This window comes from Chinchilla lanigera, unplaced genomic scaffold, assembly GCF_000276665.1.
Source record: "Chinchilla lanigera isolate Chin_1 unplaced genomic scaffold, ChiLan1.0 scaffold00077, whole genome shotgun sequence".
In the NCBI taxonomy this organism is placed as follows: Eukaryota; Metazoa; Chordata; class Mammalia; order Rodentia; family Chinchillidae; genus Chinchilla; species Chinchilla lanigera.
In genome coordinates this window covers 3717929-3745357 of record NW_004955478.1, presented here as the reverse complement: position 1 = coordinate 3745357, position 27429 = coordinate 3717929, and the positions used below count along the sequence as shown (strand labels likewise).

Sequence of the window (27429 nt, the reverse complement as noted above, 5' to 3'; positions counted from 1 at the left end):
ACCCCTGTGGCCAAGAGAGAGGAAAACTTGGCTACTGCTCCAGGTAGCAGCAGACCTTGGCATCATCCCTGTGGCCCTGGCTTTAGGTGCATGGAGAATGCAAGAGTTCTGAGGGTCAAGAGGCTTCCACCCAGATTTCAGAAGGCCTGGGAGGCCAGGCAGTGTGCCCCTGAGAGGGCAGTGTGTGAGGCTGTGAGTGTGAAGCAAAAGGTGCCCTGGAGACCTCAGAAGTTTAGAAAAGCCAGAACCGTGGATCATCTGAGGAAAGCTGCAGGGAGGGAGCAAGGTGGGCCTAAGAGAGAAGCCGTGGAAGTTGTAACCACTGGAAGTGCCATAGGGGTGGACTCATGCAAGCCCTTTAGAGTTCACAGTGTGCCACAAGTTGCTTCAGATGCTGGACATAGAACTACAGGACATAACATTAACCCTGCTGGAATTTGAACTTGCTTTGGCCCCAGTGCTCTGTATCCCCATTTGTGCCTTTTGGAATGGTACTGCTTATTTTGTGCCATTGAATGTTGGAAGTGTTTAACTTTTCATTTGTACAGGGGGTTACAGATAAGAGTTTGCCTTCATCTCGGAGGAGACTTGGGACTTGGACTCTTGAGCAGTACTGAAACTGTTAGGACTTTGGCAACTCTTGCAGATGGACTAAAGGCCTTTTGCATAAAGGATGTGCATGAGTCTTAGGGGGTGAAATGTTATAGTTCTAATGGAATATAATGTCTTTGTACCTGGAAACTGGTTTAAAGAAATGTATCTGGTTGCCAAGTTGACAAGGGGTGGAGTGCTATGGTTGATACATTGAGTCAACTTGGGGAGTCTAGAGGTTTGGTTAAGTGACTCAGCAGGAAGCCAGGGTGCTTACTTTGTATACATCCTGAGCCTGTGGAAGAGGAGGGCATGGAGATTATGTGAGAGCTACATGCCCCTTAGGTGGGGGTAGCCTGTTTACAAAGTAAGGCAGGGAAAGAAGCTGCTTGCCGCCATTCCTCCTTTTTGCTCTGGCTGCTTTGCTGTTCAGTTGCCATTCCCCCTTGCTCTTGTTGCTTTGCTGTCTTCTGTCTCGGAGCCAACCAAGTATGTACTGAAACCTCCACAAACTGTAAGCTAAATAAATCTTTCCTTCCTTCATTTTGGTGTTGGGTATTTTGTCTCAGCAATGAGAGAAGTAACCAAGACATATGTCATAAGTAAAGGATGTTACTTAAGGATGAAAGCTACTGTCATGATAAAAGGATATAGAAAAGAATCACCAAACACAATGAAGTTGCTGAAACTAGCAAGGAGGGTACTATTGCAGAGTCAGGATGAACAAAATTATACTCCTGACATCTGGTAAGAGAAAAATGTTCAAATATCACTAAATTACCCTTTACAAGGAGCATATTATGAAAATGTTTTCCCAATATTTATTTAAAATCAGATTTACCATCCTTATATTTTCAGTGAGATTTCCACAATCTCACCTTCCCTTAGCGTTTTCAACATATCCCAACATGTCTCCAATGTTATATGAACCATACCTTAAACGGTAGCCAATGCCCCATCTCTTCTTCAGGAACAGTGAAGAGCCAGCACACTTCAGCCTGCCATGGGATATAAACACCTTCCTATCTAATTATAAGAACCAAAATGGAAATTGTATTAAGGAATGAGTTCTTCACTATTCGTAAGTGAATCCATTAACAAATAATGCATTTTAGAAGCATGATATACTAAAATAGAGACAGTCTAGTTAGAAAAGGTATCAAGCAAGTAAACAATGTGTTTCAAGCCAACTGACATCCCTACTGGATAAAAATGCCATGTCTCTCAAATTGAACTGGATATTTTACAACCTCTGCTGCTGTGGAACCAAAGCAGAATATTTCCATAGGACAAAGTAATCTGGGATGCAGTTATGCAAAAATTCTCACCAATAAAGTAACCAGCGAGATGGAGATTATAGACCATCGCTATTCACCGTCTATACATGTCCCTAATTTCTCACTAAGATATACAAATGAAAACCAAAAATTACCAGCTAAGATATCAGCCTCATCCATGAACTGGGTACTGAAGAGAATCACTCTGTCTGATTTCCTCTCTTTCAGGAGATTCCATATGTGATGCTTAGAAAGAGGATCCAACCCAGCAGTTGGTTCATCCAACAGCAAAACCTGAGCAGTAGAAAAGAAGATAAAATAGGGGGCTGGGGATTTAGCTCAGTGGCAAAAGCGCCTGCCTGGCAAGCGCAAGGTCGTGAGTTTGGTTCCCAGTACTGGAGAAAAAAAAAAAAAAAAAAAAAAAAAGAAGATAAAATAATTTTTCTTAGCAGATAAGGGTCCTCTAAAAAGTGCCATACTTGTAAAAGTATTGAGGAGAAGCAACTTAGTACTTAATGTTTCACTGAAAAAGTCTCACATTTATTGTTTGCAAATTGTCTGATCTCATATAATAGTTCCATGGTCTTAAATTTGATGTCACCAATAGTTTTACTTCAGTTTACCTGGGGATCTCCTAAAATGGCAATCCCGAAAGTTAGTTTCCTTTTTTGACCACCGCTTAAATTTTGAGCGAGAAGGTCCTGAATATTTTCCATCTCTAAGTCCCGTAGAATTTGCTGTACCTAACCAAATAAAGAGCATTTAGTCCAAAAATTCAAAATGTTTATTTTGAAAACAATATTATTTTCTTTCTGTTCTTAGAGAGGGCCTTTTTGTCTAAGCTTTAGATGATGAACTGGGTACAAAGAACACAAACACATTTGGAATTTTCTAGATCAGCCATTTCATTTTCATGGCTGTGTGACAGCTCACGTACCTCTTGTTCCACTTCATGTGGCAAAATCCCTTTTACTTTAGCAAACAGCCTGAGATTTTCTCTCACAGTGAGAAAGCCAAATTGTATGTTGGATTGTGGACAGACTCCGATGAGGTCTTTGACAGTTTCAAAGTCAGCCATTTCTGAAAGGGTGTGATTATAGATGCTGATAGAACCTATAAGTGCAAAGCAGAGAGTTACCATCAGAACAAAGCATCATGTTGCACTGAAGATGTTTTAAAATGTAAGATAATATATGCGAATTACTAGATACACTTAAATATATTCAACTTGTAAGCAATATATAGTTGATTGCTTAAAAATTTCATGTTCAGAATAACCTCTGATCTAGCAGGAATGCTAATCAGTAACTCAATATAATAAAGCTATTAGCAAAATATTTAAAAGGCAATATCTTCTTAAACAAATGCAATTTAATTCCATAAGAATAACTTGAACTCCTAAAATTGTTTTTTTAAAAAAACAGATACATAAAAGCATAAAAATTATACATACTGAAAAGGTACCATATAATGTGTACGTATACATTGTATAATATTTAAATAAACTTCTGAAATTTTCTTTTCATTACCCGATGTAACAAATAGTTAATGAGACTATTGAAGTCAAGTGATGAAATTCGTAGTTAATTCCTTTGCTCTCAAACTTATCCTTAGATAACTGTCCTCTCACCTGATGTTGGGACAGACAGCCCACTAAGTAGGTTTAACAAGGTTGTTTTCCCAGCTCCGCTGTGGCCAAGGAGAGCGGTGATCTGGCCCTCATATATGTCAAGCACCAGACCTGGCATGATTTCAGAAAAATTGCATTCAGAGCCTACAGAGTCACTTTAGTCTCTGAAATTCATGTGTTTCTTATAAGTACGCAAATTCAACATACAGTCAATCTTCAGATTCTTCCTTTTTAAATTGCATCTCCTATGATAAATATTTTCAAGTTATAGCATTACTGATGACATGCCATTATGTGACTAACAATTTTCTGATGATAGAGTTTTGCTCTTAAAACAGCACTGGCTATAGTAAAGACAGCTTTAACACAAGCACATCTGATGAACTGAAAATAAGGAAGTCTATGATGATATCATATATCTTTCAATTCCATAAGATTCTCAATAGTACATCACACTTTTAAGAATTACTATATGACTTTTCACTTACGTTCAAATATTGAAATATTTGAAATATCTGTTCTTAATTCCTACCAAGGTGCTGTGACAGTAAGGCATAGTCACCAAGTCAAAAAGCCATGTTAAATACGGTGTTTATTACCTTTCAAAGCTTCTACTTTTTCACGTTGTCCTTTATATTCTTTTTTAAGGTTTTTGATTCTGCAAAGGAGGGAAAGCTTTTGAGAAAGTTATGGGGAAATCAACACTTTGAGACTGCAGGAAAATATGAGGATTCTTTTGATTTACTCAGGCACTGACTGAAGGATCCACGGTTATCTCACAAGAAGCAGCACCCTTGATCACTGCAGCCTCCATCTGAGCAGGTTAGAAATGCGGGTGGGTAGCTAGCATGCAGAAAGATATAGCTGTGAGGATTATGGCAGAAGAATGAAGAAGCCAAAAGCTGGAGAGGAAATCAGTGGTCAGGAGATGCTATGGTGGAGGGAAAACAAAACAAAACATCGCAACCCGGACACCCGAGCAGAAGGATGAGGGTTTTGGAGTCACATGGTTCTGTATGAAATGCCGGCTGTGTCACTTATAAACACTACAAGCTCAGAAGTCACTGAGTTCAGTTTTTCAGCAGTCGAAGCAGGTTAACAGCATTAAGTATCACAGAAGGAGAATTTGTAGAGCAAATGAGATAATACATGCAAATGCTTGAGACACAGTAAATCTCCAAACAAAATGAGAGTCCAAGTCAAGAAGAAGAGAGATTTAGAAGAAAGAGGTTTAAACTCGGTGTGGTGATGCATGCCTGCAATCCCAGCACTCCAGGAGGCTTAGGTAAGAGGAAGCAAGTTTGAGCCCAACCCAGGCAACATTGCTATTTAGTAAGAGCCTGACTCAAAATTAAAAAATAAATAAATAAATAAAAATAAAAATGCCTGGGATGTAGCTTAGTCCAAAGCCTTCAGTTGAACCTTCAATACTGTATCTCTCTCTCTCTCTCTCTTTCTCACATACGCACACATAGACAGGTTTTTTAAAAAGAGTTCACAGAAAAACACTTGAAATGAGTCTAAGGTCTACTTTAAGTCAGATTCAGTGCATTTTATCTGCTTTCTTTTCTCACATTATCACAACAAATCAGTAGCTAGGCTGTATTATTTTTCTTAGTCTGCTTTAACAAACTATCATAGGCTGAGTGGCTTAAATAACAGAGTTTATTTCTCATAGTTCTTGAAGTGGGGAAGACCAAGATCAAGCTGCCAGCCAGTTTGGCTTCTGGGGAAGCCTCTCTCCCTGACTTGAAGAGGCTGCCCTGTTGTTGTGTCATTTCTTGATGGTCATAGGCCTCTGTTGTGTCTCTTATAAAATACTAATCCTATCATGAAGATCCTTCTTCCCCTGTGATCTTGTCTAACCCTAATTACTTCTCAAAGACCCATGTCCAAATTCCATCACAAGGTTTCAGTATATGAATTTTAGAAGGATACGATTTGACCCATAGGATAGGTAACACCCAGGCTGGTACAGAAGGAGAAAATGGTCCCTGAGTTGCCGTCGCCTTGAAGTGGGTGCATGCAATTTGGATGTCTCTCTTCCTAAACCCTGTAGATTTGGGCAAGTTGCTTGGGTTTTCCTGGTCTCTCTTTCCTGATCTTTTCTTTCTCAGGCAATCATCTGCATCAGCTTGCATTCTCGGTTCATTTCATCTAAACAATAAGAAGGTGGGCTTCTTCCATAAGTCTTGGTGGAACTCAGTGTTTAGGTGTAGATTCTAGATTAGGTAGACCCTACTCCATGTTGGGAACAGCCGTGCATTGTAACTGACAGTTCATTCTTCTGCCTTCTGTGTTAAGAGTTCATAGCGAGTTGGAGCAAAGGACATGAGACAGACTGACATGAAGCTTCACAACAGTGAATTGCTCTGCTGGATGCAGTGTGCAGCACTGCAAATGAAGCAGGCAGGCCACCTCGGGTTCCCAGGTACAAACCAAACCTTCTGCACTGTCCTCACAGTGGTGTGTGAGCCTCTGCTTCCAATGCCTCCATTCATTGCTAGAGATTCTCTTTCTAGGGAATACGGCTACCCTTGTTACCTAAAATCCACAAAACTTCACTACCCTTTTTTTACCTGCTGAGTAAATCCAAATGCCTTCACTCCATATTTAAGGTTTTCTATTACTGCTCTGATGGGGTCTGATTCCTTCCTTGGCATAGAAGAGAACAAAAAATGTAATGTTCCATTTGAAGGGTGATCATAATCTTTGAGAACGCAACCCTTGCTCGTGAGGAATGAGAGAGTACTACTCTTTGCTGTCTGTTCATATTGGACCTGGGGTTACAGAAACTAAGTGTAATGGTGTACAGGTGTACAATGCACTCCTGCACCAAACACAGACTAGTGAAGACTCAGTGCCAAAACAGAAGAGTGGTGGATGTAGATCAGAAGGGCTCTGTTGAGGAGTGAGGTGAACACAACATTGAATGATGAATGAAATTTGAGCAAAGACCTAGCACCTTAGGGGTTTCTCACTGCTTGGGGGTCAAAGCACTCAACACTGACCAAAGCATGTACATTGTCCCTGAGAGGAAGGCATGAGTACTCCTGACCCTGCTCTTCCTTCCCATCTTTCTGGATGTCTCTCTCCCCTTTTCTGCACTACGTTTTTGTCTTCCCCGTATCAGCTATGGAGGACAGGGCCCAAGTGAATCATAGAGGAAAAAGGGGTGAGAATAACAAAGGAGGTGATGGCCTTGTCTATCACAGAAAGAGCAGCAGAGGAAGGGAGAGAAAAACACAAAAAGGAGAAACAAGAGAGACAGCAAGAAAAATGGAAATACAAGTATTATTTATTTGTTGGCGGGTACTGCTGTCTTACAGATATTAGTGCTTGTAAACGAAGAGGTTGTGGGAGAAGACAGTGTGGTTAAGAGTGATAGCAGCCTTCCTTGAGTGCTTCGGACTCGTTGGAGGTGGAGAAAGGGGGACACAGGCAGCAGTGCTTGTACATCAGTGTTTTGTTAATAAACCTCTGGTCTCTGGCCCGCTTTCCATCGCATGTCTGTGTGATATGTTACCTGATGGCTTCTTTTCCGTGGAATTCTGCTGACACTGGTTCAAAGGAGTCACTGGATGAAGGATCAGAATCGATTTCATTCTCAAGTGCCACGTGTTTAGTTCCTCGATACTGACACCAAAAAGCGGACTTCAGGAAAAATGTGGCAGAGTGTTGATGTCCGTATCTGGCTACATGGCAAGAAGCAATTGAAGATCAGGTCAGTTACCACTTGAAGAATTTCAGCCACCGTAGGGCAACATGTCTATTCAATCCTTTTGATGCTAAACTTGAACCAACCTTGTTACCTTAAAGTACAACTTTTAGTGAGCTTCACACACACAGAACAGTGAGGAAAAAAGTAACTGAGATGTCACCATCTAATATGATGCTTCTAATCTGATGGGGGTGTAGCATTATAAACTAAATAAAAATAGCCTCCAAGCAGACTGCAATGTTGTAGGAGGAATTTAAATCTAACATTAAGAAAAGCTTTCACTTCAATTTGCTTAGATACATGAGTGTGTTTCCCAGAGTTCCTGGCTATGGTGAGAAACAGGCTCTGGGTCATTATGTGGCAATATTTCATCAGGACAGCGAGTACCAGATTGATCAAAAAGATAAGCAAACAGCAGGGAACCTGTAGGAGCAACAAAATTAGGTGAAACTTTTTAATCTTTTTTTGTTTGTTTGTTTTTGTTTCCAGTACCAGGAATCAAACTCACGACCCTGAGCTTGCCAGGCAGGCACTGTGCCGCTGAGCTAAATCCCCAGCCTCCTAGGTGAAACTTTTTAAAACTAAAAGCAACTCAGGGTTCAGGTTGTAGCTCTGTTGTACAGCATTTGTCTAGCCCACATGAGGCCCCAAATTTAATTGCCAATATGAAAAAAATTGTGTATTGATGGAGAAAAAAAAATGAACACTTTCCTTTAGTAATTCTCATCAATGTAAGTACAGTTTTGATCATTATTCATCTTAGCAGGAATAGAATAGAAAAAAATTAGGAAATGCTAATAAATAATAGAGAAAAATGGAATAGACTATGGAAGTTTTCACTGGACAATAAGGATAATTGATTAAGCACATTTCTGAGTTTTATGTACCTTGCAAGTTAATTCTACTAAGTATATACTGCTGCTTTCATCATTTTTTAAATATGTGCTTTAAAATATTTTTTCTAATAATAATCAGTGAGTTGAACCTAGATTTACTATTATAAGTGTTAAACTATCTATCTTTCTTAGAAATAATTGTACCAAGTATATATTGCTGGTTTCATCATTTTTAAAAGGAAGAAAGAAGAATATAAACATTTGCTTTATATGATTTTTTCTATAATAATAGGGAGATTATTGTAGCTCTGTTGTACAGCATTTATCTAGCTGTGTCTATCTCTCTTGAGTTATCTACCAACTGGCTAGTTATAACTGAAAAATTTTTCAGAGAACTTTAGTTGTTCAGGAAATCATCAAAATCAAGCACATTTAATTTCAATACACCTGGATTCAGAAACAACCTCAGAATTAATCTGAGCAAAGCTTTGTGTGCAGAATGAATCCCTTAAACTATGTCTGGGCCTTGAGATATGAGTCTTTTGTATTGTTAAACATGTCACCTGGTCATGGTCAACATAACTGTACTGCAGCTACCTTTAAATGTTATCTTCTAGGATGGCATACTGAATTTTATTTTTTTTAAATAATGTCACTTTAAAGCTATCTGTGCTTCCTTACTTTAAGGATAAAGAAAAGACTTTCATTTTCACGTGCTTTAAAGAAGCTCAGATACACCACATCTGTTATTTATTCTGATCACTTAGTTGAGTAATCCTGTAAAATCAACATAAATATTTCTTGAATCATTTTCCCCAGTAAACTCAAAGTAGATACCGTATCCTAGAATTTCCATTTTAGTAGAGCTCACAAAGTGTTTGTACCTTTCTACAAAATCTTCATCCAGGACAATTTTCAAACTCAGTAAATCATAACTAGTGAAAATACTTTCTTTCTCTTTTGAAAAGCAGTACATGCATCTATGGTCTCTTCTTTTACAATACCTCTTTAGTATCCATTTTTCCTCTAAAATTACTAAAAGTAGTTTGTCAATCTTTCTTTACTTACTTAATAATAACCTGTATTTTAAATATGTGCCACAAATGTAAAATAATCACAGTTAGGATAATTGAACATCCTGGTATTACTTTCTTACATATATTACCTTAGCTTTATCTTTATAGTGTTCCATTTACTATAAAGTTTACATTATTGCATAAGTTAATAGAACAATCTTACCTTCAATTTTTATTTTCCAAATTTATTTCACTTGCTGAATGTTTTTCATGTGCCAGAACTCTATGTATTATTGTCCCATTGTCACTACATTTTTTTAAACTTCAAATATTGTTTTATTGAAGTATTTTGTGCCCATTTCCAAATGTTCAGGCATCGCTGGTTTTTTACATTTCAAAATTTGACTGATCTTGTGAAGGCGAAATATGTTCTCTTCTATTTTAAAATGGCAAAATCTTTTAACTAGCATTTATGGTGTTGATTGTTACCAAATTTTAGTTTGTATGGATTAAGAGAATGAATGATTTTCTGTTAATCTGTTATCATAATAAATTGTATTGCTCAAATAAATTCCACTTGGTTATTGTTGAGTTACCTCATAAATCTTTATTGGAGTAGATTTATTCTTGCTCATTTAAATTGTACAGTCATGAGCAAATATGAGATTGGTCTAAATTTTTTTGCCTTTGTTGTAGTTGATACACTGTGTCAACTCGAGGAGTATAGGCATGACTAAGTGACTCAGCAGTTCTGCATCCTGGGGTGAAAAGGACACGCCCTTTCTGCTCTGGAATATTGTTCATTGTGTCAACTTGAGAAGTTTAGAAGGTTAACTATGCCACTCAGCAGGGAGCCACGGTGCTTACTTTGTATTCATCCTGAGCCTGTGCAGGAGGAGGGCATGGAGATTATGTGTGTGCTACACACCCCCTGGATGGGGGTAGTCTAGATACAGTATAAGGGAGGAAAAGAGGCATGCTCCTCCCTTGTGCTCTTGCTGCTTTTGCTGTCTTCTGCCTCCTTGAAGTGTTGCCCCTGTGCCCTGCCACCTGCCTTGGAGCCAGCTGCTTATTGGCTGAAACCACAAACTGTGAGCTATACTTGATCTTAGCCAAAAGGCCAAGAAGGGATAAAACTGTGAGCTAAATAAACATTTCCTTCCTTTATTTGGGTGTTGGGTATTTTGTCTCAGCAACAAGAGAAAAGTAACCTAAACAACCTTGAACCATTTTTGTATTGTTTCTGTCAACCTTGCTCCAATCCACCAAAATAAAGCAGGTCTTTTATGCAAATTTATCCGTTGTTTAGTTCACCCTCACACACTTTTGACCTGCAGTGTTTCAGTATACAGTGTAATTTTGTGATTTCTCCACTCAGACCAAGTAAGGTTCTCTCCCCCAAATATGCTAGTCCATAACACAGAAATAATGACAAATCTCAAAAGTTCCTACTTTATGGCATTTTGAAAAGCAGCTAGACATCAGTTCTGGATACACTATTTTAAAGTCTCTTTCCTTTCCTTCCTTCCTTCTCCCCATCTCTCTCTGAGCTCTTATTTCTCCATAGCAGAGATTCTACATTCAATATTCCGTTACTTCTCATTAATAACCCACCAATGTCTGTTATGTGTGCTCAACAGGGAAACTCTTAAAAACTTCTAAGTATCAAGGACTATAATCCTTCATCTAATTCTGACATCCAGCATTAGCAGAATAAATTATCCACCATCTCTTTCAAGAAGTAGCCAAACTGTCATAGTAATGTCTGAGAAAGTGATTCTACAAACTAAATGCAGAATGTTATCAGACTTGTTTTAGAGATTTTTGGTGGAAATGCTAGACAATTGATAGTCTCTACATTGCATACATTTATTTTAAATAAATGCACTTACTGACATTGTGTTGAATTACAATCATGCTACTTACTGGGCAAGATTTTGTCAAAATAGAATGTCAATGCCAAATAGAAGACAGCATCAAAAACCAGTATAAAAAGAATAGCTATTATTATGTACGAGTTGTTTGAAGCATCCAAATGGACATTAGAATTCACATCATAGTCCAAATGTATAAGCTGTAAAACAGAATTTATCAAGGATTAGCATAACATCAAGAATTGTTGTCTCATTTCTGTTAGACTTTGGGGATGCAAAGATGAATAAATCACAAATGCATTTTTATAGAGCTCAGATCCACAGTAATGCACAGCAGCAGTCAACTTATCTAACTACAACTCAAAGGCAACAGTACATACATATCCTAAGAGGAGGGAAAGGCACACAGAAGGTGATATTTAAACTGGACCTAATACAAGACTTCATCAGGATTAGAACTGGGAGTAAAAAGAGAGTGTTCTGGAGAGGGGTCTCCATTTCAGAGTGAAAACACAGAGGACTGAAAGGACTTTAGTCCTTATATGGACAGCAGAAGAGTATTTTCTTATCAAACCATAATATAACCCACATGTAACATAACCTTTCCTTTGGCATTTTTATAGTTATGGTGACATAACTCAAATGAACTTTTCTGAGAGGAGTTTCAGTTTCATGCAGAAATGACTAATTAAAATAGTATTTATTACAATTCTTGGTTTTCAGATATTTGTGATGGTATTAAGGGTTATGTTTCCTGAACTTAAATCAGACAAATGTTCATAGGACAACCAATTAGGAGTAGAAGGTGAATCATATCAACCATAGAATTTCACCCTGTAATTAGCAACTTTAGAAGCAAACAATTATGCTGAGAAAGAAAAATGAAAACTTGTAACCCTTAAGTGTTTATCTTTGCAAAAGTGTGAGAGGGAAATGTTAATGCTTAGTTCATGTTGCATGAAATTACTGAAGGAATCTGTGTAGAATGTTTCATGATAAATAAAACAGTTACCTTAACTCTTACCTGGGCCATTCCAGCGGTGAAAGCAAATGGACTAAGAAGACATAAGATCCATTCCAAAAATGCAGGAAGATGTCTGTACAGCGCTGTGAATCCCAGGCTGCCCCAAAAAATGATAAGTAGAAAGATGGCCAAACCAGTGAGGTGAGGCTTCTTTATCAACACACTCATCAAGAAAGCCAAAGTTATCTGCGAGGAGAAAAACATTCATCTGGTCTAATGCTTGGAGAACTCTCAGAAGCACAGTAAAAGGAATTTCATATTGGCTCTGTTTAAATAATTGTCCTTGAAAGACCCTTGTGTTAATGCCTTCATTCCCTGCCTAATGTGTGTACTTGTCAAGCAGAACTGTTAAGAGGTAGAGCCACTGTTTTTCACATTCACACCAGGAAGTGATCAGTTCTGATCTGCCATGTGCTGCCATCATGATGTGCTGTTTCGTTCTAGGCCCAAGAAAAAAGAACAATCCACCCTGCATAGAAACCACCAAAACTGTGACCTGAAATAGAGCTTTCTTTCCCCCCCCCCCCCCCCCCCCGGTACTGGAATCCAACTCATGACCTCGCTCTTGCCGGGCAGATGCTGTACTGCTGAGCTAAATCCCCAGCCCCTACAGCTTTCTTTCTTATAAGTTAATTATTTCAGACATTTATTGCAGTGACAGAAAGCTGACTAATACAATATATAAATGTGTACTTGCATAGCATGTGCCAGACCCTGAGTTTGATCCTTTGCACTGCCAAAACCAAAACCCAACAATGTAAAACAGAACTGTACTTCATCAACTCTGGATTGGAAACTGTCTCCATACAGGGCTTATGTAAATACTGCAAATGCAACATAACAGGTGAAAACAAAATCAGTGCCACGTAATTGGAGAGAGAAAGAAAATTCACCAACTTACCAAAGACAAGCCATACAGGAAAAAGAGAATGAAGACCACGGTGAAGCCAGTTAGCACAACAATTTGGGTAGATTTTACAATAAGAGCCATCAAAATAGCCATGACAAGGATGAAGCCAGAATACATGAAGCCCCAGGAAAGCCTAGCAGAGAAACACAGAGTTGGCTCAGAGTGCTATTACATCATCGCTTATTCAGCAAAAGATTTATGACACTCACTGTTTATCAGGGATGAAAGGAATGCAGTGGCTAACAAATCAGAAGCTCATATATTGTAGGGGAAGGTAAGCAATAAACAGGTAAACAGGTAACCTAAATAGCTAAATACAAATTAACAACAACAACAAAAATAAACAGGATGATACAATAGGCAAGGTGTCTGGAAAGAGTGTTTCAAGGAAACTATCTCTGCTTATTTGTCAGTTCCGGATACCTTCTTCTAGTAAAGTACTTGTAGAAACTTGGAAGCAGGAGTCAGAAAATCTTTTCTTTGTTTTTCTGCAGTACTGGAGATTGAACTCAAGGCCTTAGCACTGAGCTAAATCCCCAGGTCTTTTTTTTAATTCTTTATTTTGTGACAGGGCCTCACTAAGTGGTTAAATTGTCCAGGCTGGGATTGAACCTGGGACTCTCCTACTCACACTCCTGAGTATCTGAGATTATAGGCATGTGCTTCCATGCCCAGCTAACATTATTATTCTTTTATTTTTTTCCTCCAGAATTAGGAAAATCCACTTCTAGTTTAAAGATTGTACAAAAATAGGCCATAATTGCCAATCTTTGATATAAATGTTTAATGTAGATGCAGATTTGCATGTAGGGCATAAATAGATATAGATAAATACATGGATATCAAGGTGCGTTTTTCCTCCTACTATTAATGCCAAAAAAAGAGAAAGAAAGTTCTGTACAGGGGAAAGAATATAAGCTTTTTAATTACATAGACCTGGGTTCAAGTTTTGTCTGCTATCTCATAATTAGAAAATGCTGAGAGGTAGTTATTTAATCCCTTTGAACTTCAGTTTTCCCTATTGGAAATTAATAAGATAATTAAATGAAATTAGGTATTTTATGGATTTAATGTGGCAAATGGTTTATAGTAGGTTCACAACGAACAGGTGGTTTCTTTTCATTTAAAGTAGAAAATGCCAGCATGTTTTGGGAAGTCTGATTTTGCCATTTCTTAGAAATTTCTCTTTTCACTGTAATGGGAATCCAACCCTGGCGTAAGGCTACACAACCACTCTCCCACCAGGGTTGAACCCAAGGGCCTTTATACCTTCACATTCTCATACCAACTATGTCTTTGTTTATTTTTTGAGACAGTGTCTCACTAAACTGTCCAGGCCAGGCTCACATTGGTGACCCTCCTGCTTCAGCCTTCTGAGTAGCTGCAATTACAGGTGTGAGCTCTCTCTCACCTGCCCTCAAAGTATAATTATTAGTGCCCAATTGTAATGTTTCTATTTTCATAATATACTTCGTTCTCTGGAAATTGTCCATTTATGTGTTTTTATAAGCCTCCTCTTAATATCATTCAAATGCTATACAAATAAAACACCTCAGCCTTTTCTCATGGGAGTAGAAAAAGCCTTGGCTTTCTAATCTCTCCTTATCTTCATTTATTTAGACTTTTCCTAAATCATATTCGTTATTTTTCTCCAACTCTTTGTAGATTTTCATAGTCTTTTAAAATATAGTGCCCGCAGTTCCCTTCAACATAGAGATACAACACTTTAGCACAGAAAACAAAGACAATAACAAAAATTCCCACTGTGCACCAGCTCAGCAATCTATCTTCTCTATTTCTTTTTTTTTTTTCCAGTACTGGGAATCAAACTCACGATCTCATGCTTGCCAGGCAGGCGCTGTGCCACTGAGCTAAATCCCCAGCCCCTATGAACACTCACTGGCCAAGCCTTAGTTTCCTCACTTGCATCCACTGTCTTCTCAGGACATACTGTTTCCCAAAGTTTTATGGAATAACATTTCCTAAGCATTCTGTGCAGAAGTTTAAACACTTTTCTTTCTTTCATCTTCATGACCAAGGATAAATAAATAATATCACCACTGGTTTAGAAAACAGAAAACTGAAGCTGAAAGAGCTGAAATAACTTGTGCAAGGTAGGAACAACTAAATGTTGAGGTGGAGACCTCCCTAGCTTCCTGTCACCAGCGTGTGTCTTCTTACTCAGCAGTACTGCTTTAGCCTAGCGAAGTTCAGCTCTCAAAGAGCATGACTGCTTTCTTTTCTCGGTGTTATAAAAGTGATGACTCATTCAACCTGGAGTGGAAACCAAGCACCACTGTTAACATAGTATCTGAAATACATACTTCCTTGCTCATTGGAGATGTCAACTTCTTATACGTTTGGTTTCACCCAGACCTGGTTACTAGTAACTGAGAGTTATCCATGTATCGTCAGTACCTGAGGGTCGAAGACGTCTACAAGGCAGATATCTTTCTTTAAATTTGGAGAAATACAGACAGTTCCATTTAACAAGTGAGTAGGTCCACCTCATTCATCTATACACACTACCTTATGAAAGCATCTAGTCTAAATATGCCATTTTATAGACCTGAGAAGACTATTCAGCCGAGTCATTCTGTTTACGCTGAATAATGAATTCTAGGCATATGATTTACCAGAATGCTGACTGCCGAAGGCCCATCATTGTCATCAGCGGTTTAATGTATTGTCTTTCTTTTGAAACATTGACTGATAAATGACATATAAGTGAAGAAAAAGAAATAATGCAGAAGAAAATGAAAAAATCAGTGGTAATTCCTCCTTGAGCGATAAAAGGAAGTGTCTTCATATTCACACCCGTCACTGACATCAGCGCATCCATCACGGAGCGATTTACTGCGAGCTGCAGAAAGATATTAATGAAAAATGATCATCATCCAGTTAACACAGCTTCGTGCTCTTTCACTGACTTTCCCTTTTTTTTTTTTTTTCCTGTACTGGGAATCGAACTCACGACCTTCTGCTTGCCTGGCAGGCGCTGTGCCGCTGAGCTAAATCCCCAGCCTTTCTTTCACTGACTTTAAGGAATCATGTATGCATCATACATAAGTGTCTTGGCACCTCTTTTCCCCCAAAGCACTTCAGGTTTTATCTTTTTTTTTTTTTTTTGGTTTTTCTCTGGTACCGGGAACCGAACTCATGACCTTGCGCTTGCCAGGCAGGCGCTTTTGCCGCTGAGCTAAATCCCCAGCCCCCACTATTTTTTTTTTGGTTCAGGTTTTATCTTGACTCCCTGGAACATCTTTTCTTCCCATATTCCCTGGAAAAAAATTCAACTTATGCTTTGAGACTGGCTGAAATGGTACTTAAATAGTAAATCTTCACTGATGTTTCTTTTATGAGTATTTTTACTTCCTTGTTTGCCTAGAACACCATTTAGAAAGCCCATTACTGAGCCCTTATATAACATATCATATTTCCACCTCCCTCATCACCAGGATCTCTGGAGAAAGAGCTCTATCCTGTGCTTATTTTCTGACCCTCAATACTTTGCACAATGGTTTGAATGTAAAAGGTGTTGGCTATATTGCGCTTCATTTATGAGGTGAATAAATTATAGAACAATCCATGGCTCTATCTGCCAAACTTTAATTTGTAATGCAATTAGTTTTCTTTTACTTATACTCACTTCTATGATAGCAGCGTTAATGGCAGCTTGAAAAGCTACAAAACCTTTCTCCCAAAACACTGAATTCTCACAGGTGAGTTTTTCATCCACTACTTGACAATGCGCTATAAGGAAAGCAGAAAACCCTTTATTATAGTATGGGACACTCTCGCTTATTTGAAAAGTCAAAATTGCCAATGTTCCTAAAAGTATTCAAAATCCACAACAAGGTGGCATATGGCAAGACTTCTCCCCTGACTTTTGTAGACTGCCACCAAGAAAGAATATCCCAGAATTTCTTTGTTAATATTTATAAGACCAACTAGCGATGACTTTTCACTAATTTTATAATTCTGTTCTCAAAATGTTTTTGTTGAGATTTTTGTTTCCTGTACCCCCCTTAAAAAAACACTAAACTTTAAAAAAAAATCAGCAATTACTAAAAAAGAACCTTCTATTAGGGCTTTATTTTAGAGTAATATAGAAGTAATAGAAAATGAAAATTCTTATTTCTACAATGAAAAATGTATTTAGAAACATAGGTTGCACCGAATAAGGACAAATTTCTTTTATGTTCAGAAAATGCGTTGTGGGTTAGCACAGTTCATTTCGCTTCTGCTGTCCCATCCACCCCCTTGTAATTAATGCTGTAATAGCAAAAGCAAAAAAAAGTTTTTTCTGTGAGGAAGATTACCTGAATGGTCTTTGTGTTCCTTGACCTTAGGGATTCTATGTCCCCAGGAAAATTTCAAATGATATGAGAACATATCATTAAAGATAATTCTCACTGCATCGACTGAATAATTTAAATCCAATTCACTCATGCTCTTTTCATCAGGCCATCCCATGATTGTCTTTCCTGCCATATGAAGAAAGCAAATGGTTAAGTAAGATTTTTACGTCACCCAAAGACAGCATGACAAGTTCAGTTCTGTTGAAGGTATTTTTTAGAGGTATTTCTTCCCTAAATGCAGTGCTGGGTCTAACAGACTCAGGGGTGAGGCAGACAATCCCTACTGTTATGGAGTAAATCAGAAGTGTTATATGGCAAAATTTTATTGCAAATATACTTACTTTCAGGACAATACTTTCTTTGCAAATATTGCCTTTCTAAAACAAAGTATGTAGCCAACACTTTGAAGTAGAAATAGTAGCAATTCCATTGCATCCATTTAAATTCAGACCTACCTAACAGCAAAACTATTTTCATTTGACTGTGATATCAAGGTGCTCAGACTTTCTGTGATGTCATAAAATTGTTAAATATGATAAAAATTTTCTTGGGAAACTGTTTATTCTAAAATATGTAATATAAAAATTTGTTAACAATGAAACTCAGACCATTTAGCCAAGATAATTTCACAGTGCGGATTTTGTTTAGGCATATTCCTGATCCCGTACATTTCCTTTGTCTTCTGTATTTCCTGTAATCTACCACCTGCATTCAGACGCTTAATCAGAGTCAGATTTAATCCTTGTGGTCAGATTATAGCTGGTGATAAATTCTCAGGGCTCATGATATCTGATTGCTTCTCTTTTAAGATATTAACCACTGTTAATGCTCAGTGGCTAGATCCACTGTTAGTGAAATCTTCAAAATTATGATGCTGTATTCATATCCTTCCTTTTTCATTTATTAGTAAAAAGCCATTTATAAAATAGCACTTGTCCATTCTATATATGATTATGAAATAGTACAGTTCAGATAGGATACATTCTAGAATTTCCATTTATTTAAAATTTTTCATTGTTTGAACTCATTTGCTATTATCCTCCAATGTAAACAAGAAATTATAGTTTCCCTATAAAAAGAAGACTCCAATCCACACAATTAAGAATGAAAAGGGTGAAATCACAATGGACCCTGCAGAAATCCAGAAGACCATCTACACCTACTTTGAAAACTTACATTCTAGTAAGATCAAAAATGCAGAAGAAATGGACACATTCCTAGATACATATGAATTACCAAAGCTGAATCAAAAAGATATAAAAATCCTAAGTAAACCATATCAATCAATGAAAGCAAACATGTAATTTAAACCTTCCAACCAAGAAAAGCCCAGGCCCTGAGGGATTCACTGCTAAATTCTACAGAAATTTAGAGAAGACCTAACACCACCATTTCTCAAACTCTTTAATGAAATTGAAGGGGAAGCAATACTCCCAAATTCATTCCTGGAAGCAAGTATTACACTGATACCAAAACCAGAGAAGGATGCAACTAAGAAAGAGAACTACAGGCCAATCTCCCTAATGAACATAGATGCAAAAATCCTCAATGAGACACTGGTAAACATAATGCAGCAAATCATCAAGAGGATTATACACCACGACCAAATGGGGTTCATCCCAGGGATGCAGAGATGGTTCAAAATATACAAATCAAGAAATGTAATACACCATAGTAACAGAGCCAAGGACAAAAATCATATGGTCATCTCAAAAGATGCAGAAAAATCTTTTGACAAAATCTAGCACCCATTCATGATAAAAACCCTATAGAAAATTGGAATAGATAGTCTTTATCTCAATATGATAAAAGCCATTTATGACAAAAGAATAGCCAACATCATACTAAATGGGCAAAACCTGAAAATTTTCAGTCTAAAATCAAGACCAACTCAAGGATGTCCACTGTCTCCACTCTTATTCAACATAGCTCTGGAAACTTTAGCCAGAGCAATTAGACAAGAGAAAGAAATAAAAGGAATAATGATAGGAAAAGAAGAAGTTAAATTTTCATTATCTGCAGATGACATGGTACTCTACATAGAAAACCAAAAAAAACTCCACTAAAAACCTGCTACATTTATTAAGCAAATTCAATAACTGGATACAAAGTCAACACTCAAAAATCAGTACTCTTCCTGTACACGAGTAACAAATTTGCTGAGAGAGAAACTAGGGAAACAACGCCTTTCACGATAGTGTCCAAAAACAGGAAATACTTAGGAATCAATCACTGTAAAAGATCTCTACATTGAAAACTACGCTATTCTGAAAAAGGAGATTGAAGCAGATATCAGGAAATAGAAGGACATCCCTTGCTCTGGTGTAGGAAGAACCAGTGTAGTGAAAATGGCCATACTTCCAAAACTGTTACACAGATTTAATGAAATTCCAATCAAAAGTCCAACAGCGTGTCTCACAGAATTAGAGAAAACAATCTTAGAATTCATTTGGAACTTGAAGAGACTTAGACTACCAAAGGCAATTCTGGGCAACAAAGGCAAGTCAGGCTTCATCACAATCTCTAACTTGAAATTATACTATAAAGCTACTGTGATAAAATAACATGGTACTGGCAAAAAAAAGACCCAAATATTAATGGAGCAGATTAGACAATTCATAAACAACTCCAGCCCTACTCGGCCACCTTATCTTTGATGAAGGAGCCAAACACATTCACTGGAAGAAATATAACCCTTTAAAAAATGGTGCTGGCAAAACTAACTCTGCATATGCTTAAGATTAAAATTGGGCCCATATCTTTCACCATGTACTAAACTAAAATCAAAATGGATCCAAGATCTAACTTTAAAACAGAAACATTAAATCTGCTGGAAAATAGAATAGGTTAAATTCTTGAAGACATTCACGTCTTCAAGACTTTATGAATAAAATCTCAATCTCATAGGAACTATCACAAACAATTAACAACTGGGATCTCATCTTATTAAAAAGGTTTTGCACAGTAAAAGAAACCACCGGCAGTGTGAAGAGAGAATCCATAATGTGGGAAAAATATTTTCCAGCCGTTCCGCAGACAAAGGATTACTATCAAGAACAGATAACTCAAAAAAATCTGACCTCCCAAATTTAAAGACCCAATCCCCAAAATGGGCATCTGAGATGAATACACACTTCTCTGATGAAGAAATACAAATAGCAAATAAAAATATGAAAAAATATTTAACATCACTGGTCATTCAGGAGATGCAAATTAAAACAACACTGAGATTCCATCTCACCCAAGAAAGAATGGCTATCATCAAGAAATCAGCCAATAACAAATCCTGGAAGGGCTGTGGGGAAAAAGGAGCCCTTCTACAGTCTGGGTGGGTATACTGACTGGTGCAACCACTCTGGAAATCAGTGTGGAGATTCCTGGAAAAACTAGGATTAGAAGCCCCATTTGACCCAGCTATTCCCCTTCCGGGTGTCTTCCTAGAAGAACTGAAAACATCATACCTCAGTGATATATGCTTACCCATGTTTATAGCGGCACAATTTGTAATAGCTAAATCTTGGAAACAACCCAAATGCCCATCAAAGGAGGAATGGATAAAAAGACATGGTCTTTTTACATAACAGAGTACTACTCAGCCATAAAGGAGGATAAACTTGAGACTTTTATAGAAAATGGATGCAACTCGAGACCATAATTATACATGAAATAAATCAGACACACGTGCAAACGTCATACTGTCTCCCTAGAGTGAGAAGCTGAAAGAATAAATAAGATACAAAAGGTACAATAGATAGTATAAATGGGATGAAACTTTTCAAAAGGAAGGAGAAACTAGATGGGGGAAAGGAGAAGAGAAGGAAGGGAAATGGAAAAGCAAATATATACATATATATGTATATATATGATAGTTAAGACATACTACTAATTACTCAGTTCATTGAAAAGGAAGGTTATGCTAATATTGTTTGGATGGTTAAATGTCTATGCCTTACACTCTGAGTAATTGGTTTGGAGGTAACAATGTGCAATGTACTCACCATTGATATCCTCCTATTATTTCATTTTGAAACTATGTTTCTTTATTTAAAAAAAACTAAAAAGAAATTATATTCTCCTTTTATTTATTTATTTATTTTTTGTTTTTTCTCCGGTACCGGGAACCGAACTCACGACCTTGCGCTTGCCAGGCAGGCGCTTTTGCCGCTGAGCTAAATCCCCAGCCCCTATATTCTCTTTTTAATATCACTCTGAATACTCTGGTTTCTCTTCAGATCATATAATCTTTCACCTTTTACTTATCTCATTCTGAAAGCAGAGATAAATTTCTATTTGACAATTTTGAATTATAACTATTCCACATATTGAATCTCAAGTTTAGACAAGTTAGCTCTTGAATCCTTTTAACATAGTTAATAAGCTCTTTATGGTTTCCTAAGCTCTCTTGAACTACAAGATTTCTCATTCTATAAGATTCCTGTCCCAGACCTCTACCTCTTCTTTTCTTCAGTACTGGGATTGAACCTAGGACCTTTGCATCTCCCAGAGTGCTGGATTCTATAGGTCTACACTATCACTCTACGCTTGCATGTCCTTTCTTCATACCCAGGTGATTGACTTTCAAGGACACAAGGCCAAAGAATGAGATTGTTTTATAATTCTCTATTTGGTCTATTCCTCTTCAAGCATATACTCACAATAGCAATCTAATACTGCACTCCCAGTATAATTATTAACAATGACTTCAGTTGCTGTTCTTGGATTGTCTGTATCTGTTTTCCAATGGATTCTCATTATTTCCTAAGGGGTTTTCCTCTGGTCCTTCACTACTCCATTGCTTCCCTTGTTCTCCCACCACCCAAGAGAGGAACACCATGACACTCCTGTGGTTGTCAGTGCTTCTTCCTCAGTTGCTTATATTTGGGGATACAAGGAAACACTTTGTACCTTGTTTTGTTATAAATATTGCCCATGCATATTTGGCATCACTATTCAGATTCTGTTTAGAATTATATGTATTTGATGAAATTAAAAAACCATGCATCACTTCCAATCTTTCCAGCATCTTCTCTAAAATATAATTTAAATAACCTTGAGCTCACCTCATGTTAATATGGACTAAAAAGAATAATAATCCTTTAACACAGAATTGTCTAAACATGACACTAGTCAATGGAGTCAGAAAACCCCCTTGATACCAGAAAAGGGTATACATTAGTGCTGTTAGTAAACTCTACAAAATCAAAATGTAACATAACTTAGTGAGGAAATTCCAAAATGAATTTGTGTATTTTCCTAATAAGAACATTATCATGAACTTCCAGAAACATACCTTTCATGAATGGGGCTGAAGCTACCTTGCTCATGATCTCTTGAATAGTTTTGGAGGCAGGAGCAAATGCAATAATATAATTAGAATCATTGAAATTGTCTACACGTCCCAGATCCATTGAAGGCATTTGAGAAGAGTCGTTGACTTGATGTAAATCAGAAGAAAATAGGAATGCAAATAGTACCAGAAGGAATGAGAAAAACCATTCCTACGTAGCAATGAGAGAAAAATGAAGCAAATCAATAGGTGTTCTACCACAAACAACCGAAACTACTGAATTCAGTTATGAGGTTTGCATTCTATTTTATTTTTCTCCTATTTTAAATGTTTTGCTTTACTTTTCTAATTAATCTGCACATTTTGAAATACACACATTGTCCAAGACAGATATGACATCAATATCAATTATGTTTGAGAATCTTAGGTTAATCATTCTTTAAGGCAAAGCTGGATTGGTCCATGAATGCCAAACGGCTTATAGTCATTTTGAAAAGTAGAGAACATAAAAGAGATGAGTAGCATCCATCAGCAGGAGCAAAGTCATACTTTTATCTTCTGTCTGAGCTTGGAAGAAGATAGACCTAAATTATGGCTTATAACAATAAGTTGTAAATGGTCACATGAGCACATTTTAGAATTGGAAGTACAAGAGAATGCATTTGAAGTGATAAAAAGCCGTGTTATTATTTTAGTTATAATTCTAAACATAGGCTTTCACAAAGAGGGATATATGATATTCATTACATACCATTTTATCTATGTTTGTTGATCTATGTCTATATCTACATAGACAAAAGATAGATATAATGACTATTTAAAAGGATTTAAAAGTATGGATGTAAAACACCCATATACAGTATGACCTCAGCTTTTATATCCATATTTATATAATCCTTGCTCCATGCAGAGATTTTTTTTGTATATTTTATTTACTTACAATCCAAGCTTCAGTGTGTACTTCTCGAATGAACACACACACACACACACACACACTGTTTAATAAGTCAACTCTTCAACTATGACCAACTCTTCAACTATGGCATCTTATGAGTGATTTCAACTTATATTTTTCTGCCTTTATTGAATTTTCTATACAAAGCACATCTAATCATTGTTAGAATAAAAATAAGTACTCTTTGATGAAAGTAAAAGATTAAAATGATGTTTTGTTTTCCTGTTTGTTTAAATGCCCATTATTTTTTTCAGACTGACACTGTCTGTCACATTGTCTGTGTCCATAGTTCAATTGTTTGAAACCACTATAATTTGTCTTTTCTATTTTTGTTTATTGGCATATAGTGTTTGTACATATTTATGAAGTACACTGTGATATTTTGATGCATGCATGTACTGGGTAATAGGATAAGTACCAGGTCCTTCACCTGAACTTTTATTAATTTTCTTTTGACTTTTTAAAAAAATTGGGCCAATTCTGAAAAAAAACTGGACAAAATTCTGCCTCTTTCTTTGACTTTGGCCTTGAAGTGATGTGTAAATGCTTTCATTAAATTAAAATGAGGATGCAACCTGAGACCATACTCATAAGTGAAATAAGCCAGACTCACATGTGTACACATCATATTGTCTCCCTTGTATGAGAAACTGAAAGAGTAAATAAGGTCCAAAATGTACAGTAGATATTGTGAAATGGGAAAAAATTGTTCAAAAGGAACTAGGATGGGGGAAAGGAGGAAGGGAAACTGAAAAAAATACAAGATAGTTATACCACTAGTTTCTCTTAGTTCATTGAAAAGTTTGTGCTAATGTCATTTGGAGAATTTTTTTATGCCCTGGGTAACTGCTTAAAGATAATAATACTCAGTGTATTAACTATTGTTATTTGCCTTTTATTTTGTTTTGAAATTTTTACTTTTTTCCATAAAATAAAAAAAATTCAAATGAGCTCAGATGTGAAGAATTCTCTCTGCGTTATAGAAATACAGCTTCATTTCTTTTAGGGAATTTCTGAATATGAATGCTTTTAAAAGAACTTCCAGTAAGACATAATAATCACATATTTTAAATTCAATTTGAAAAATAGCAGAATCCAGAATCTGGAAAAAATCTAGCCTGCTAATTAGGATTAGAATACACAGAAAGCATTAAGTGATGAAGTTAAAGTGTTTGCGTTGCTGAGAAAATACTTTTCCGCTCTAAATAAGAGAACACAGACTCTGAACCATACCATCAAGGTCTCTCTCTTCATTCTCCATTTTTTAAGGCAGTTCTTGCAGAGAAGAGTCCACATTTGTTGACCCACACTTATGTGCCTCTTGCTCATTTTGACCTGTTTATTTTTAAAATGAAGTAAAGAAGTAACTATGAATGTCTCCAATAGAAAACATTGCACAATCTAACAAAAAAAGAAACATTTTAACAGCTGTTTCCAATTGCACGCTTAGAGAAGAAGAATGCTCAAAGACTTTTTGTAAAGGGCAAGAAAGAGACAGAAGAAAGAAATGCTCAGCCTCAGGATTAAAAGAAATAAAAATTAGAACAACTGACAGAGTATTTATTTTTCATCCTACTGACAGAAAGTAGAGAGTTTAATAGCACTGGGAGTTGTTGTTTCCACAGCACTTGGCAATTAAATTGTCTAAGGGGGATAAAAGAATGCTATGTGCTAATGGTAGAAGTACAGACTTAGTCATTTAGGTGATTTATTACATTTACATTATGAGAAAGCAGTATCTTATCACTGATCAATTCTGCTCCTAGATATGTATCCCAGGAAAAATTTTCCTATCGGTTCATCAAGGTGAACATGGATTTTTTCCATAATGTAGATGATTGTGGCATGGTGTTGTAAAACAAATTTTAAAGCATACTGTCCAAACAATACTATGAGGGAACTAAAAGCAAAAATACCCAGGAACTACAGGATCAGCATTAAATACCAAAAATCCCAAAAAGGTCACCTATGACTGGGGGAAATAGGAATGGAGACCAGGTGTAAAACAGGTGCCAGAAATTAAAGGAAATAAATAATCAAAACAAGACAGATTCTCTGTGTGTTACAACCTCAGGAGTATGATTGGCTAAATCCTTCATTCACTTTTTATAATTCAAGAAAAACAGACACAAGCACAATGACATAGAAATCCAAAAACAAGTACATAGAAAATAGGAAAATTAAAGATTTTCTATGGTTCGTTATGGCTGAATTCCCCAGCTACACTGATGAGCTCCCCATAACAATGCCCTCCAGAGGCGCTAATAGCTGGAAACCCCAAGTAAAACCAAACTGCACATTTCCATTGAGAAATCCTTGCCATGACAAGTTCTGGTATCTGCAAGTGTCTAATATGTTGCCCAAATGACTACTCTTCTATAAGTTAATATATGTTCTAGAAAATATAAAAATAAAAATTATATGATCTAGTTGTCATAAATGTGGTTGTTTCAGTTAAGATTAATCTTTTCTACTACCTATCTTGATGTAAATATCAAGAAAAAAAACAACAATGCTTACCCTAGATGTCACACAAACATGTAGATCACTTACAGTGTACTAAATAGGAAAAATTGTGTAACTTAAAAATAATAAATTGGTTATAAGAGCCAGTCATTTCTCAGTCAGATAGAATTCCTGATATTCAGGGAATAAATGCATTACACAACAAACTAGATAAAAATTCTTCTTTATTTACTATGATCAACAAAGTATTACAAAGTTAATGAAAGTATCTGAGTTTTCTTAATGAAAATATTCTCGTCAGTTAAAACAATTTGAAACTCAGAAACTCTTGTGTCCTTTAATGCTGATAATTCCTCTAACAGTAAAACTAAAGACAATACAAAATAAATAGTTCTAATTTTGGAAATATTACATGTTTGCAAAGAGGTAGCATAAAATCACATTCCTTTCAATATATCTAATAGGCTATTTTATTAGATGTGCTATTTGTCTAAATTGCCTTTGGCCATGGGGTAAAATGAAAAATTTTCCAGCTGATTATTTAGTCATACACTATAAAATACTCCTGTGCTTTGAAAAATCAAAATGAGTAGTAATTCACTGCATTTAATGATTTTCATCCACATGTTTTGGTATTTCTGTTTCTAGTTTTACTTTATATTTACAAATGTAAAATAAACAATGTAGAGGTTCACTTACTCTCAGGAAAGCCGAAGTAAAAATCTAGAAACACAGTTCATCCACGGGTCTTTGTGTCCTGAAGAAGAATTCACATTCCTTTTGGGTCACTACTACCTCAGGGTTTTAATTTCATGTTTATTGTGAATAGTTCCGTTTTAGACTGATTTCAGAAGAGGATTATGGTCTCAATTCAGACAGGCTGCCAGAATCTCTGTGCTCACATAAGTGACTCTTGTACGCTTTTCTATTTCTTTGTTTCCTGCCAGTTCCGCAGCAGGGAGTTTATGGTTGCAGATGGTTGGCTGCACATAGCCAAACAGGAACTATTAAACTAAGGAGAAGCTAGTTTTTCTCTATGGGATTTTTTCATCTTAGCCTCTAATGGAAGAGCTGATCCCCACCACAAAAAATTCAATATTAAATAAGAAGCCATAATTAAAGGGAAAACAAAACCTTATAATTTTGAAGTCAGAGCTTTATCTGTGTCCCACTGATCATGATAATCATATGGAATCTACTTTACCTACCTCCAGTGCCTTCAGCATTTATTCATTTTTACTCTCTGCTAATTATATAAGATCAAAAATTGTTCATTAAGCAAAGTCTATAGAAGCAGACCGGACCCCTTAATCCATGAGACATGAAAAGAGACTTCTGATTGTTTCTGTATGTCTACCTTCTCTGTAAAACCAAAAAAGTTATTACATTTAATAATATTGTTAATATTTTGTGCACCAAGAATATAATTAAGGAAGTTTGTTGTTCTCTAGAATAATATGTAAACTTTTAACATTTAATAA

The 27429-nt window shown here is 36.6% G+C and overlaps 1 protein-coding gene across 2 annotated transcripts in view; it reads right to left on the bottom strand.

Moving 5' to 3' along the window:
- Positions 1-26864, bottom strand: part of Abca9 (ATP-binding cassette, sub-family A (ABC1), member 9) — a 66654-nt gene extending 39790 nt beyond the window's left edge. For both annotated transcript variants that reach the window (XM_005402114.2, XM_005402115.2), the window contains exons 1-16: positions 26648-26864; positions 24716-24817; positions 22531-22738; positions 17202-17366; positions 16529-16632; positions 15516-15742; positions 12871-13012; positions 11970-12155; positions 10998-11145; positions 7025-7193; positions 4098-4156; positions 3499-3609; positions 2806-2981; positions 2492-2611; positions 2024-2162; positions 1527-1617 (exon numbers count right to left, since the gene is read on the bottom strand). In XM_005402114.2, the coding sequence (XP_005402171.1) occupies positions 1527-1617; positions 2024-2162; positions 2492-2611; positions 2806-2981; positions 3499-3609; positions 4098-4156; positions 7025-7193; positions 10998-11145; positions 11970-12155; positions 12871-13012; positions 15516-15742; positions 16529-16632; positions 17202-17366; positions 22531-22738; positions 24716-24811 (2141 nt within the window). In that variant the 5' untranslated portion in view covers positions 24812-24817; positions 26648-26864. The remainder of the gene's footprint in view (positions 1-1526; positions 1618-2023; positions 2163-2491; positions 2612-2805; positions 2982-3498; positions 3610-4097; positions 4157-7024; positions 7194-10997; positions 11146-11969; positions 12156-12870; positions 13013-15515; positions 15743-16528; positions 16633-17201; positions 17367-22530; positions 22739-24715; positions 24818-26647) is intronic.
- Positions 26865-27429: the final 565 nt, after the last annotated feature.